A 16,281-nucleotide genomic window follows, 5' to 3' on the forward strand; every position below is an offset into this window, starting at 1 on the left:
TCCCTCTGACATACACAATGCATTCATTCCATTCTGGAAAATCCCAAAAGTTCTTGTATCTACCATCAACCATAATGTCATTCTAAAGTGTCATCTCAGTGTCATCTAGATAAGATATGGATCAGATTTATGAAATGGTTTATTCTGAGCCAAAATTCCCCATCTGTGAGCATCAAATCAATCAAGATGTGAGCTTCCAAAATAAGAGAGAACAGGAATAGGATATTCATGCCCACTCCAAGAAAGAGAAATAGGAAATAAAATGGAGTGATGGGGCCCAAGCACGTGCAAAACCTAGGCAGGTGACCTCTGAGATCCCAAAGCTCAAGAACCATCCTCTTTAGCTCCACACAATGCCCTTCGGGTCATCTGAGGCAGAAGTCCCACCTTCCAGACCTAGAGATTGACATCTCAGCAGAACATACCTGCAGTCTGTTCTTTTCTTTGTTTCCTAGAATATCTTCAGGAATAAGGAAACTTCTTCTGTATCTCACTTTTCTTTCTGAAGCCTCATATGAGTCACTTTTAAAACTGTGTTCTCAGAAGTCTAGATTTTTTTTTATCAATCTCTCAAAATACATCAAACCTATATCCATTACCCTAAACCAAAGCCACTTTCAATTTTTTAGATATTTCCAACGGTAAAGTCTCACCCTAAGTAAAAATTCCTGTCCTTATCAGTTTGAGCTAGCATAACAAATTACTACAGGTTGGATGGCTTCAAAATGACAGAAACTTATTCTTCACTGTTTAGGCAACTGGAAGGCCGAAATGAGCAACCATATGATCAGGCTCTGGTGGGGGCTGTCTTCTGGGTGGAGATGTGCTCTTACAGCAGATAGCAAGAGGGGCATCAAGCTGCTCCAGTACACACAAGGCACAAGTCCCCTTAATTAGCACTGCTCCACCCTTATAACTGTTATAGTTGAAGCTTTGTCCCAGGGTTTCATAAACCGACTTCCAGACCACTCACATATAATCGAATCAAGCCTTTATTGAACCACACCGGTGGCGGCTGACCAGAACATAAAGCTATTCCCCTGATCAGCCCCGAACAATTGCAAGGGCACTCCTTATAAGCCCGAAAACCGCAAAAGGGATGTTCAGGGGGTCTAGCCAATGCAAGCAAGCCAGGTTACAGAAGCGAGACAGTGCAGTCAAGTGGAGGGAAGCCTAACCAATCACAGTTAGCCCAGTCACCCCAGTTACAGAAACAGAGCCCCGTTACCTAGTTACAGAAACAATACCCCATTAGGTAGTTTTGTGTTCTTAAAGGTTTCTATAGCAAAAGGAAAAGAACATCTTGCCCCAGTCATGACTCTTCTACTTGGCATGGTTGTTTTACAGGATGAAGTCATAAAACAAAATGGAGTCACATTTGCTCCTACTATCACATAACTAGCTAATTCTACAAACCTCCCAGAGTTCCCACCTCCTAACACCAGCACATTGGGGGCAGGATTTCAACACAGGAATGGAGGGAGAAGGTGGGACATGAACCTTTGGTGCCTAACATCAGAGTTGGGGCATATTCTAGTGCATTATCAAGTCTGAGGGTGATAATGAAGATTCCTAAATTAATACTATTTTGTAAGAAGGGTGGTCCTTGGCACCCCTGAGCTTTTGGACATTATCTGAAGTGACATCAGTTCTGTGGGAACTTTTCCTTCACACTCTACAGTTGCTAAACTTTTCGGTGGTGTTCATTCCACGCATCAGAGAGAAGAACAAGAGAAAGTGAAGGAGGAAATGCAGGGAAGACTGAGTGAGGGAATTGCCTGCTTTACACTTTGGGGACCCGGAACTCAATTCCACAGGGGACTTGAATGGACTATATCGAATATCTTTCAGAATTGTCTGTCCCAGGACAGAAGGTTGTGACATTTACTCTACTCTATTTCTCCTCCATTGTTTGAAAGTTTGCCAAAGCAGTAAACAGCCCCCCACATCTATGCCGATTCATGGCTTCAGAGATATTCCTGAGGCAAGAAGCAGAGAGATGCCATAGAAGACGGGCCCCTCTTTGGACAGAGAAAACTCTCTACCACAGATGCACTACCATCAAGTTCTGAGAAGATGTGGTGCAAGACCTCAACGTTTCTGCTAACCCATATAACAAAGGTGTGGATGGTGATATTTACCTTGAAGATTCTGGGGAAATTTGAAGAAAAATTTTGCTTTCCTGTTCAAAGGTGTATGTGAGATAACCTGTCCTCTCTGTGCATATTTCCTGCTTTGTGATGAATTGTCACGTCTGAAGCTAAAGTAGAGCTGTTAGATTGTGAGGCAGTCAACATATGAGAAAGGCAAAGCAAATCAAAAAGGGATTGATCTTGACTCTCAAACTGCTGTCGCAAAGGGAAATGAATCCTTATATTTAAGCCAGATTTCCGAGAAACTAGCCATTCCATAAGGAAAACTGAATATTAAACCACTAGACTTTTGATAATAACTTTCCCTCATTCATTTGTTCTTTAATCAAAAATCTACAGGTTCAATGAATTTAGCTTTCTTTTTACATATTAATCAAACCACAGGCTTAAGACGGGCAGGCTTACCTAGCAAACAAAACTCAAAGTCTCTTGTTTTACAGATGGTTGTCGGAAATAGTGATAAAGTACAACTAGTATGCATGTTGTCTGTGTAGAGTTGATTTTTACAATGTATAAATTTATAAAAAAAATAATTCAAGAGCAATTTTTGAAATAAATGAACAATGGTTAATCAATATTATGACATGTACTCATATAATAGTATCATTATTTGTCATATCAGAGACCATATGCCCATAAATTAAGGTTAGGTTTAGATTTATTTTTTCAGAAAGGTATTTTTCACTAATTATAGAAACATACAAATTTATACACACATAACCACTGGTCCTAAGACATAAGATGCTCAACCTGATTCATAATTAAAAGTAGTTATTAAAGAAACAATGACATGAGAAAGAATCATTTTCTCTAAAAGTCTTGAAAAGACTCATTTCCCAGCTTCAATTTCCATCAGTCAAAAATCACCAGATAACATTGTTTACTCAATTTCATCTTAGCTCTGGAACCTCAGGTCCTCAAGGGAGCGAGTATTGATCCCTGGGGACACGACTATAAGCTCCCTGGTGGAATAACAGAGAGAGCCCTCCATGGGCAATCAGCCTGCACCAGCTGCAGAAAGAGATTCTGGAAGCAACTCTGGTGTAAGTACAACAGGGCAATTCCCATTTTCAACAGCAGCTGTGTGGTGTTACTGTGTACAGGAAGCAGCAAGGCACCAGGGGTGAAGGTGCAGTTCCAGCACATCTCATCCTGAGACCAGGACTCAGCTCATCACAGGTGATGTGATGGAAAGGAAGTGAGGGGTTTGAATCTGGTGCCCAGGAAAGAATGTGAATGATCAAATAATTGAATCAACTAATCAGTCAACCAACCAACCAACACTAAATATGCTTAATATAACATTTGCATGTGTTGTTTGGACATTGGGTGAGCATTCACTGTCTGCACCATGCTTCGAGGTCTTTGTAGATTTGCTAACTTGAACTTCACATCACTTCAAGCCAGGCTCTGTATTTTCCTTTTTATATTTTTTTTATTTTACTTTTTATTTTGAAATGCTCATAAATTTACAAAAAAAAATGGCAAAGTTAGTGTCAAGTGCCTATGAACAGTTCACCCAGTGTTCCCTCAATAGTACATCTTACGTAATTCCACTCTGACACTAAACCCGGGGTTTTGAATTTGGTATAGTGTGTGCACATGTCTCTCTCATTGTCTCATGAATATGGATTCCTGCAACCACCATAATCATCAAGATGTAGAATTTTCTGTCACAGATCTAAGATTCCACACAGTCTTCACACCCTTTCCTTCACACCCCCCTCCACCTACAATCACTAGCCCCAGGCAATCTCTGACCTAGTCTTCATCTCCATAATTTTCATTTTGATAATGTTATAAATGCAACCACATAGTGCATGGTGATCAGAAATTAGCTTCTTTATTAATCCATTTAATGCCATTTAGATCCATCTTGCATGTGTCAACAGTTTGTTGTGCTCATTTCACAAAAGAGATGCATCACACTTTAACCAATAACATGTTATAGAACATTTTAGTTATTTACCATTGAGGGAATGTTACAGATGCAGCTGCTTTGAAATTTGTTTATACATTTTGAAGTGGACGTGATTTTGTACAAATATAATTATATAGGTGTACAAGGACTAGGCTGTATGGTAAATATATTTAGATTTTTTTAAATGCTACCAAACTTTGTTCCAGTGTGATCACACCATATTTGTTGCATTCCACCAGCACTGTATGGGAGACCCAGTAGTTTTGTGTCTTTGCCAGCGTTTGGTATTGTCACTATATTTATGTTAGCCAGTCTGCTTCATGCCCAGGGATATCTCCTCATGTTTAGTGTGGTGATATCCAATCATGTTCTTAGTTTGCATTTCCTTCATGACTACTGACATTGGACATATTTTCATATTTTTTCAGCCATATGCCCTTCTTTGAAGAAATGTTTGTTCATGTCTTGCCATTATAAACTTTAGGAGCTAAAAATTGGGTCCTCTTTTCTTCTGAAGATTTATGGATTTATATTTTGCATTTAAATATATGTTATTTTTTTTAAAAAGAGAGAGTGAGAGAGGAGAGAGAGAGAGAGAATTTTTTTTAAAGAGAGAGTGAGAGAGAGAGAGAGAGAGAGAGAGAATTTTAATATTTATTTTTTAGTTTTTGGCGGACACAACATCTTTGTTTGTATGTGGTGCTGAGGATCGAACCCGGGCCGCACGCATGCCAGGCGAGCGCGCTACCGCTTGAGCCACATCCCCAGCCCTAAATATATGTTATTTTTAAGTTAATTTTTGTGTAGGACATAAGGTTTATGTCAAGTTCTTTTTTTCCCCTATAGAGAGATACTCCAGGACTATTTATTAAAATGGTCCTTTCTCCTATTGAATGACTGCTGCATCGTTTTCAAGGATGAGCTGGCTATCCCCATATGTATCTGTTTCTGCATTTTCTGTTCTGCTTCATCTTTGTGTATCTCCCTCCACCAACATGAATGCATATTACTACAGCTACATAACAAACTCTGGGATCAAGTGGAGTGGCTCATTCACTTTATTCTTTCTCAGAATTGGTTTAGATATTCTAACACCTTCCATATAACTTCTAGAATAACTTTGTCTCCTTATAAAAAAATTTTGCAGATGTTATCAGGAATTGTATTACACCCATATAAAAGGTTGGAAGGATTGACATTTCATTATATTGAGTCTTCTAATCCATGAACCCAGTAGATCTGTTCATTTAGATCTTTGTTTTATTTCATTCATATTTTCTAATTTTCAGCATGCTAATCCTATGCAGATTTTCTTAGATTTATATTCAAGTATTTCAGTTTTTTAGTGATTGTAAAATAGGTACTTTAATTTCAGTTCTCACCTTTCTGTTGCTAGCATAAAGATACAATTGATTTTTTATGATCATCTTGTATTCCATAAACTTTTGAACTCTGGAAGACTTTGGTAGATTTCTCAGGATCTTCAACATAGACCATCATGTCATTGGCAAACAATTTTCATTTCTTCCTTTCTGAAATGTGTGATTGTGTTCCTTCTCTTCCCTTATTTCATGGACTGGAACTTCCAGAACTATTGTGAATAGCTGTGATGAGCACATATTTACCTTGTTACTGATCTTAAGTACTAAGTGTTTAGTGTCTAACCACTAAGAACAGTATTTGTAGTTTTACATCAAGTTGAGGAAATTGTTTCTAGTACTAGTTTCAGTAGCTTTGTTTTTTATGCAACCATAAATAGGTGTTGGATTTTGTCAAATGTCTTTGTCCACACATGTTTTATGATCCTGATATCTTTTTTTAGTGTGTGTGTTTGTAGTTCATTACATTGATTGGATTTTTATATCTTGAACCCGTCTTTCACCACTGAGGTAAATATCACTGGATGGTATATAATCGCGTATCTGAATTACATGCTTGTTAATGTCTTATAGAAGAGTCTTACATCTACATTCATATAAGTTTCTTCTTTCATAAATTCTTCATCTGTCATTTTTATCAGAGTGAAACTAGAATTATAAGGAGAAGCTGGGAAGTATTCTTTTTGTAGTATTTAATTCTTCCTTAGATTTTGACAAATTCCTCGGTGATTTTTGGAGGGGTAGTTTTACATTCATAAATTCAAATTTCTTAATTGCTATATGGCCGTTCAAATTATTGCTTTCAAATTGGTTTAGGTGTAGTTTTTACTTTTCCTTTGTTGTAGAATCTCTGTATAGAGTTATTCATGTAATTCCCTCATTACTTGTTTGATGTCTCCTGGGCGTGAAATGATTCAGCCTGCCTTATTCCTAGTTTGATCATTGGTATCTTCTCTCTTTTTACTTTGTCAGATCACCTATGTGTTTTACTGACATTTTCACATGGTTTTTGTCTGTCAAACTGCACTTACGTCTACCCTTAGCTTTGCTTTTCCATTCCTTCTGCTGGTGTTAGGTTCACTTTCTCCTTTTCCTAGTTTCTTCAGGTGGGAGCTTAGCTCATTGGTTACAGACCTTTTCTCTTTTCTGTTGTGAGCATTCAGTGCTACACTTTGCCCTCTCCATACATTAGGAGCATCCCCTAAACTTTAATGTATTGTATTATTTTCATTTTCATATTTTTATTTCCCTCATTGACCTTATTGACCAAAATGATGTTTAGAAATGAGTTTTTTATTTGCAAGTTTTCAAACATATTCTGTTCCCTTTCTATTGTTCATCTCTAGTTTCAACTCACTGTTTTCAGAAGATATTCATTGTATTTTTTTCCAATTATTTTAAGTTGATTTAGAACTTTTGTGGCCCCAGATAGAGTCTGACTCAAGGTATATTTGTACGTGCTTGGGAAAATAATGAGTATTCTGCTCATGTTAGATGGGGTGTTCCGTGTGTCAAGTAGACCCAAGGGGTTGATTTCTATATACTTGCTGATCTTCTGTCCAGATGTTCTACCAACAATTAAGAGGGGAATATTGAATACCCCAATACTAGTTGTGGATTGCCTTTGCCACTCTTCACATCTATCACTTTATGCTTTATATTTGTTCAGTTCCCTAGTATAGTGTCCACACATTTAGAATTTCTGTTTCTTCTTAGTGGATTAACCATTTTCCATTAACAGCCCTCTTTGCTCCTGGTAATTTTCTTTCATGTAAAATCTGCCTTATCTGATATTAATATTGTCTCTGTTTCAGTATTTTGGTTAAAGTTTGCATGGTATTTTTTTCCTACCTTTTCTTTTTGATCTTCAATATCAATTATATTTACATGACCTTTTCGGTCCACCACATATAATAGCATGCTTTTCTATCTTCTCTGCCAAACTCTCTCTTAATTGATATTAGATGAAGGAGTCCTGGAACATCAGGAAACATGAAGAAGTGTGGAAAAAGTGAAAACATTGAAAATTAGAGAACATTTACATGCTTTTCTTGAGTTTTCTAAATTATGCTTGAACATTGAAGAAAAACTTAATACTCTGAAGTGGTAGGAATATGCATGCGAGTAATATTTAAGACAATTATGTTAAAAAATGGGAGACTATCAGGGATAACAAAGGAAGTAAGGTTTCTATGATACCCAAATTGGTAAAATGCAACACTAACAATGTGTCTATAATACCTAGCTAGAACAGCCACTTTAAACAAAAAGCTTTATTTAAAAAGGGTATATATTAAAACCTCTAGAGAAAAGTTATGCTGGAATTTTTTAAATGTTCAAATGACCTACAAAAAAAGCAGAAAAAATAATCACAGAAACAAAAATAGAGCAAAGAGAAAACAAAAAACTAAAATGGCGGGGGTAAGGCTTAGCATACCAATGACAACATCAAAGATTAGTAGTGTTCTTTTGTAATCTAAAATATCACAAATTTCTAGTGAAAAATAAAAGTGAGAGAACAAACTTTATGATTTTAAAAAATAAGGTTGACTCTCATCCAAACCACACTCATGGATAATTATAACTAGTGTGTATTATGTATAAATTTTGTCCATAAAAAAATAAGGAATGAAAGAAAAGGAGAGTGACAGTAAGCTTAATTTCTAAAAGGGCCCACATGAAAATATTGGCCAATGCCTCGCTTTCTTCTCTTTAGACCTTGGGATGTGGGCACTTTTGGATTATGTCTTGATCCATACTATGTACCTGCCAATGTATTTAAGCCTATTTCCAAACTTTCATTTTTAGAAACATTGTTGGAGTGCCCATAGGGAACTTGCACGTGAATTCTGTGACATCCATGTTAGAGAAGTGAGGCAGAGGGTGGCTACCTCCTTAGCCTCTGAAAATGGCAGAAAAGAATCCAAACCCAGGGCTACCTGTCTCCTTTTCATTGCCCAAACGTAAATCCAAATGAAGCTCAGAAGCACTAGGACTAGGTATATGCTACACGTATTTGAAATACTCGGGTCATGGGCATTTTCTCTATAGCATACATTGATCAGGAAATATCTACATCACACATGAAACAAAATAATTCACCTTCTATATACAGACAGATCCTGTCCGTACAATGGTCTGGGGTTGGTCCTCATCCTTTAAAAGCATCCCCATATAGAATATTATTTTACTTGGATTCAGAATGATCAAAGTGAAATTGAGAAGGTAAATGTCATTACCCCATCAAGAGTGTATTAAATAGTCCCTGACCTAAACCACCCTCCTCTCATAAGTGTTTTCTCCACCTGTTTTCAATGTGGCCTTCTTAAAAGGGCTCCATTGGCCTATTTTCTAAGAAATTCAGATGAAGAAAGAATTTGTACTAACTTATTTCTTCTCATTTCTCACTAAAAGTTGAATTGAAGACAATACTGCCTTGTTTCATTACTGAAACAATCAACATGCTGCTTATTTCTCAGGGGATTTAAGGATCCAGGAGTGCCGACACCAGTGAATGGCTGAGTTTGCTACATGCCCACAATTCAGTGTTCATTCTTCCTGCCCATCTGCTCTGTGAAGGTGCAGCTGTCCTTAGAGTCACTGAAATGAGTAAAGGAGCACACAACCAATGTCTTCGAATATGTTTTGTTCCTTCCTGGGTAGTTTCTTTTATTATTTAATACTGTCCATATAGAAAAATATATTGAAATTGTATGAACAATTATTCAACCATGTGTTTAGCCATGAGATAGTTTTAAATAAAAATAATAGCTCATTTTAATGACCTTATGTATCCTTCAATAATTACATTCCCATTGATACTCCCTGACAGTAAAAATCACACACAGAGTTGTAGGGGTTGCTTTCGAGTTTCAAAGATGGCCCTTTTCTTGAGTAGTTTCTGCTATCTCCTAGGGGACTTTCCTCTTTCTTTGTCTTTTAGATATCAAGTAAGACCTTTATGAATGTTCACATTGTTAAGCCAAGAAAGCTCAGATGTCCTTGGTAAGCTGATGACCTAGAAGTTATAATCAAAAGCTATAACCTATAAGTTGTTACTTAGAAGGCTCTCAACCAATCCTCATTCTTTTCATATGCCCTTCCATCCTGTCACAGAGTTTCTCTTTGAGGATTTTGTAGAATAAATTTGGTTGATTCTAAGCTCTTTCTTTGCTGATCAATATTTGGTCTTCTTATATCTGGTAAGTCAGTAATCAATCACCAATCCACTTTCTAGTTAGAACCTAGTATCATTGTTCTATCTTCATTTTGTGTTACTTTAAATAATGAGAAAAAGTTTTTATTGCATTGTATGAATGAAATAACAATCATTAAGAATAGGGCAAACTGTAATAAAGAAAGAAATCCCTAAATCTCAGTCACATATAACAATAGAAATTCTCAATCACACCAAACCCAGAGTAGGCAGTGGGGTACTATTGAATCAAAGCATTCCCCAAAGCTCATCTGTTGGAAACTTATTCACTAAAGCAACAGTGTTGGGAGGTAAGGATTAATAAGAGAGGACTAGGTCATGAGGGCTCTGCTCATTAACTGAAGTAATGTTGTTCTTGGGGGAGAGAGTCAGTTATCTACAGAGTAGAATTCTCATTAAAGCAGGTTTCACCTTTCTGGCTCTCTTGCTTTCATTCTCTCTTGCCCTCTACATTTGGCCATAGAATGAGCAGCAAGAAGGCCCCTCACTGATGTGGTACCTCAATCTTGGACTTCCCAGCCTCCAGCACTGTGAGCCAAACAAATTTTCTTTTTCTAGATAAATTACCAAGTCTGGTATTCTGCTACACAGACATCAAATGGACCAAGACAGAGACCCTGTTCCACACCATCATTCAGGAATCCAGCCCGAAATAGACTGCCGTAAGCCACCAGGCTTAGCAAATAAAAATGTAGGATTCCCAGTTAATTTTGAATTTCAGATAAACATTGAGTAATGTTCTATTTTTACTGTTTCCTATGCAATATTTAGGTCACAGCTCTACTAAAAAATATTTCATCTGAAATTCACATTTTTACCTATTTCCCTGAATAATATCTCACTACCTTATCCCTTGATTTGTTGCTCTTCCATGAGGCAGTCTTCCCTGAGTGTGAATACCCCACTAAAAGATGAGGTATAAAAGGAGAAGATATTCATATGGTTCCAGTTTGCATAAAAATGGGAGTCAGAGGCCTGATTGAGGCCTAGGTGTAGCATGCATTGCCTTTGCCCATCCTCCTTAGGGTATTACATGATAAGATGACTCTGCATAAGCAAGCTTGTTTGGGAGTGTGCTTTATTTATGGTTTAAGAATAAAAGGCAGGTGTACTGATGGGCATCCCATTTCTGCCAACCATCAGTCCATGATTTATTGCTTCACAATGAGCAGTGTTTGGCCATAAGGAAGGGAATCTAAGGACACTAACTCAGTGAATTTGCAGTCTAACACTGTATGGAAAATCATGCAGGAATTCATCAGTTGTATACCTAACCAGGATGAGAAACAGGAACTCAGAGGAAAACCAAGAGATTTCTGATTTAGAATAAGCCATCGTCATGTATTGAATTGGTACCACAAAAATTTTCCTTCAGCTAGGCAATAACTTAAAAGATAACAATACCATGGGAAATGTAAGTTATCTCTCATATATGTGCAATAAGAGGATTATCTGGTAGGTAAAGTAAAGACCTCTGATGGGAGTCATTAAAGAGGAAATAGTACAGACACGCTGTAAGCCATCAAATGCATGTGGGCCAGAATATATCCCTGGAAATTTTTCTTCCTCTAATGTTCCCAATTTTAAGAGATTGAATGAGCATTAAAAGGATAAAATGCTAACATAAGAAAGATGTAGCCTGCAGAGGAGGTACGAAATCAGAGTCAAATATTTCCCTAAGCAAATATAGATAGCTAAAATTCAATAAAAAGTATGTTACTTGATGCTTCTTAGAATAACACTTTAAAAGTTGCTGCTCTTCCATGAGGCAGTCTTCCCTTTGACATGAAATCATGGCCCAAATGCTCTTTTTATATGGTAGCCTTTATCAAGAATACAGAAGAAATTATTTGGAAAGCAATAAATCCCTTTATCTGCTTCTGTTAGGAACAGGGAATTTGAAAACAGTGTCATGAAATGTAGGAATATTTCATTTGAAGAACCACAATACTTTCCTTTCTTCTCTTGGTCCTCCTCTTAGTTCTCTCCAGACGTTGGGTAGCCATGACACAAGGAAACAGCACTGAGGTGACCGAATTCTACCTTCTGGGATTTGGTGCCCAACATGAGTTTCAGATCATCTTCTTCATTGTGTTTCTCATGATCTACGTGATGTCCATGGTGGGGAATACCGGAATGATCCTACTCATCAGGACAGATGCCAAACTCCAAACACCCATGTACTTTTTCCTACAACATCTGGCCTTTGTTGACATCTGTTACACAACAGCTATCACTCCCAAGATGCTGCAAAACTTCATCACAGAAAACAAGTCCATATCATTTGGTGGATGCTTAATGCAATTACTGGTCTATGCAACCTTTGCAACCAGCGACTGCTACCTCCTGGCAGCGATGGCGGTTGACCGTTATGTAGCCATCTGTAAGCCTCTTCACTATTCCATCATCATGTCTCGGACAGTCTGCATCCAGATGGTAGCTGGTTCATACCTCATGGGTTCAATAAATGCCTCTGTACACACAGTTTTTACTTTTTCACTGACCTTCTGTAAATTCAACATCAATCATTTTTTCTGTGATATTCCTCCAATTATCACCCTTTCATGCTCCAACAATGACTTGAACTTCATGCTAATTTTGATCTTTGTGGGATTTAACTTGACCTTCACCGTGTTGGTCGTCACCTTGTCCTATATTTACATCCTGACCACCATCCTGAAGATGTCTTCTACTGCAGGGAGGAAGAAGACCTTCTCCACCTGTGCCTCCCACCTGACAGCGGTCACCATTTTCTATGGCACCCTTGCTTACATGTACTTACAGCCTCATTCTGAGAATGCCCAGGAGAATATGAAAGTGGCCTCTGTATTTTATGGCATTGTCATTCCCATGTTGAACCCCCTGATCTACAGCCTGAGAAACAAGGAGGTGAAAGAAGCTTTAAAAGTGGTGACCAAAAAGCTCTTTTAGGTTAGACCCAAATTGTTCCAATTCAGCACATCAAAGCATGCGTGGAAACATGTTACTGCCCTTTAATAATTTGGAAATTGAAAGCGTGTTAACATATTCAGCTCTTAAATCCAGGTTACTCTATCAATACATAAGATGTTAGAATATGAGAAATATTCTAACAACTCTCCTGAGATTCATTTTTTCTAGAGTATAATCTGAAAAACAATCCTCAGGGAGAATGCTTTATGTAGATGGTGAAAAATATTAAGGAGTTTACATAAAACTTATAAAGTATTATTTCAAATATTTTTCAAATATACTTTAAATGGATAGAAATATTAAAAATTGTTTGAGGGCTGGGGATGTGGCTCAACCGGTAATGCACTCGCCTGGCATGCGCGGGGCGCTGGGTTCAATCCTCAGCACCACATAAAAATAAAAATAAAGATGTTGTGTCCACCGAAAACTGAAAAATAAATATTGAAAAATTCTCTCTCTCTCTCTCTCTCAAAATTGTTTGCATATTGTCACAACTGAAATTGGAGTTTATTGATTTCTCGTCCTTTGAAAAGGTTCCCTAAATTTTCTACAGTGAGGTACTTTGTAAATTCTGTTGCAATTATGGTACAACTCTTCATTTATTGTACATCTTTGAATGTGAAATAAATGTATTTCCTTACAAATCATCTTGTGACTCAAGCTATCACTTCTATACAACATTCTTATATTTGTTACATCCCATACTACTTAGGAACAGTTCTTTCTGTCAACAGTTACCCTAATTATTCCTATTCCATCACTTTCGTTCCTTGGGAAAGGGAACTCTGGATAACAGTTCTATTCTATCTCCAGCTGAGATAACCTAGAAAGAGTTGTATCTGAACTCTTGCCAGTAATCATTCACTTACAATCATTTTGTTCAAACAAATAAGGTTAAACTACAGAAGCTCCATGGGAATTCAACATAGGGCAAGAGATCTTTGAGTCAATGAAAGATTATTTGGCAGGAAAGCTTTAGTACACAGACAGGACCCGGCTTCGTAATGGTGGGCAAGTAATGAAGGAAAGCACCTGCAGTCATTTTCACAACTTACCACACAGTGGTAGATTCCTTCCCAGAGTAAAGAGTTTTCACCTGACACCTTGATCAAGATATTATTTATCCTGCCATAGTGTATATATGAGAAAACACTCAAACTGAATCTCTGTTAAGACTAGAAATGCACTCTTGCATCAGGTGTCTGGAAATTACTAAGTAGTTATTAAAACAGTTGTAGAATGAGGGAAGAAGGAATGTTCACAGAAAACATGAATCTGTCCATTACATGTCTATTTTGGTGCCAATACCATGTCGTTTTTAAACTATAGCTCTTTGTAAAGTTTATGATCTGGTATTGTGATGCCTCCTGCTTCACTATTCTTGCTAAGGATTGCTTTGGTTATTCTGGGTCTCTTATTTTGCAAAATTAATTTCATGATTGCTTTTTCTAGTTCTATGAGGAATGTCATTGGGATTTTAATTATTGATTATTTTAATTATTGATTATTTAATGACAACATAATTTTAATTTGAGTTGGATTAAATCTGTATAATGCTTATAGTAGTATGGCCATTTTGAAAATATTAATTCTTCCTATCCAAGAACATGGGAGATCTTTCTATCTTCTAAGAACTTCTTCAATTTCTTTCTTTAGTGTTCTGTAGTTTTCAATTGTAGAGTTCTTTCACTTCTTTTGTTAGATTGATTCCCAAGTATTTTTTTGAGGCTGTTATGAATGGGATAGTTTTCCTAATTTCTCTTTCAAAGGATTCATCACTGATGTATAGAAATACATTTGATTTATGTGTATTGCTTTTATGTCCTGCTACTTTGCTGAATTAATTTATTATAGATATTTTCTGGTGGAATTTTTGGATCTTCTAAATTATCATTAAATAATGATAGTTTGAGTTCTTCTTTTCCTATTTCAATCCTTTTAATTTCTTTCATATGTCTGATTTCTCTGGCTAAACTTTCCAAGACTATGTTGAATAAAAGTGCTGCAAGAGGGCATCCCTGTCTTGTTCCAGAGGGCATCCCTCTCAGACACTTCTCAGGAGATATACAATTGATCAACAAATACATGGAAAAAAAAGTTCTATATCTTAGGTAATTAAAGTAATGTAAATCAAAACTACTCTAAGATTTAATCTCACTCCAATCAGAATGGCAGTTATCAAGAATACAGACAACAATCAGTGTTGGTGAGGATATGGGGGAAAAGGTACATTTATACATTGCTGGTTGGACTGCGAATTGGTGCAACCACTCTGGAAAGCAGTATGGAGATTCCTCACAAAACCTGGAATGGAAACACCATTTGACCCAGCTATCCCATTCCTCAGTCTACACTCAAAGGACTTAAAATCAGCATACTACAGTAATGCAGCCACATCAATGCTTATAGCAGCTCAATTCACAATAACTAAACTATGGAACCAAACTAGGTGCCCTTTGATAGAGGAATGGATAAAGAAACTATGGTATATATACACAATGGAATATTACTCAACATTAAAAGAGAATAGCATAATGGCATTTGTAGGTAAATGGTTGGAGTTGGAGATTATCATGCCAAGAGAAATAAGCCAATCCCCAAAGCCCAAAGTTTAAATGTTTTCTCTAATATGTGAATGTTGATCCATTAATAGGTGCAAAATGGAGGAAATTTCCCTGGGCAGAGGGGAGTAAAGTGAGGTGATGTGGCATGGGGAAGGAAACATGGTGGAATGAGACATCATTACCTGAGGTAGATGTGTGATTGCACGAATGGTGTGACTCTACACCATGTACAACCAGAGAAATGAAAAGTTGTGCTCCATTTGTACACAGCTTGGATCTAAGGATCAGCCACATGGCCAGTGTGTCTTCAAGGTCCAATAAAAATGGTACAAAAAGACTCAGTGAGTTCCCTGGGTCAGTAATACTCCATGAACTTTGCCTTAACTGAGGTCAAGACAGCTATGTGTCCCTGAGGATGACAGGCATTTCATATAAGGGTCACGCACAGATTTAATTCTATGTCTTTTTTACTTTTATTGGTACTAACTTTAATTCTCCTACTGTAATAAAACTGAATCTGTATGTATAGTACTTTTCTGATGTCTTCCTCTGGGATCTATATCAAACATACTATCAAATTACTATTGACAATATAATTTGTAAACAGCAGTAATTCATTTCTTATATTTATGGAAGCTAGAGGTCCAAAATCAATATACCAGCAGGATCCAGTGAAGGAACTCTTCCTGGTTGGACACAGTCAACATCTCAATATGTCCTCACTTGGCCAAAAAAAAAAAAAAAAATGGGGGGGGGGAGCGGCTAGAGACTTCTCCAAACCCATTCATGAAGGATCCACATTCTTACTTAATTGTCTCCCCAAAGTGGCATTTCCTATACTATCATGTTGTGATGAAGGATTTTTTATGTTTTTTTAATTTGTTCTAACTAGTTATACATGACAATAGAACACACTTTGACACATCATACATAAATGGAGTATAATTTCTTACTTTTCTTCTTGTACATGATGTAGAATCACACCAGTCATGTAGTCATATATGTACATAGGGTAATAATGTCAGATTCATTCACTATCCTTCATACCCCCATATCCCGCCTCTCCCTTCACTCCCCTCTACCTAATACAAAGTAA

The 16,281-nt window shown here is 37.0% G+C and overlaps 1 protein-coding gene across 1 annotated transcript; it reads left to right on the forward strand.

Annotated features, from left to right (window-relative positions):
• Nucleotides 1-11,673: 11,673 nt before the first annotated feature.
• Nucleotides 11,674-12,600, forward strand: LOC308639223 (olfactory receptor 5AK2-like; the record flags this gene model as incomplete). The annotated part of the gene is made up of 1 exon (XM_081277393.1): nucleotides 11,674-12,600. The coding sequence occupies one exon, from the start codon at nucleotides 11,674-11,676 to the stop codon at nucleotides 12,598-12,600; it is 927 nt and encodes a 308-aa protein (XP_081133519.1).
• Nucleotides 12,601-16,281: the final 3,681 nt, after the last annotated feature.

This window comes from Spermophilus citellus (genome assembly GCF_964194105.1).
Source record: "Spermophilus citellus genome assembly, chromosome: 2".
In the NCBI taxonomy this organism is placed as follows: Eukaryota; Metazoa; Chordata; class Mammalia; order Rodentia; family Sciuridae; genus Spermophilus; species Spermophilus citellus.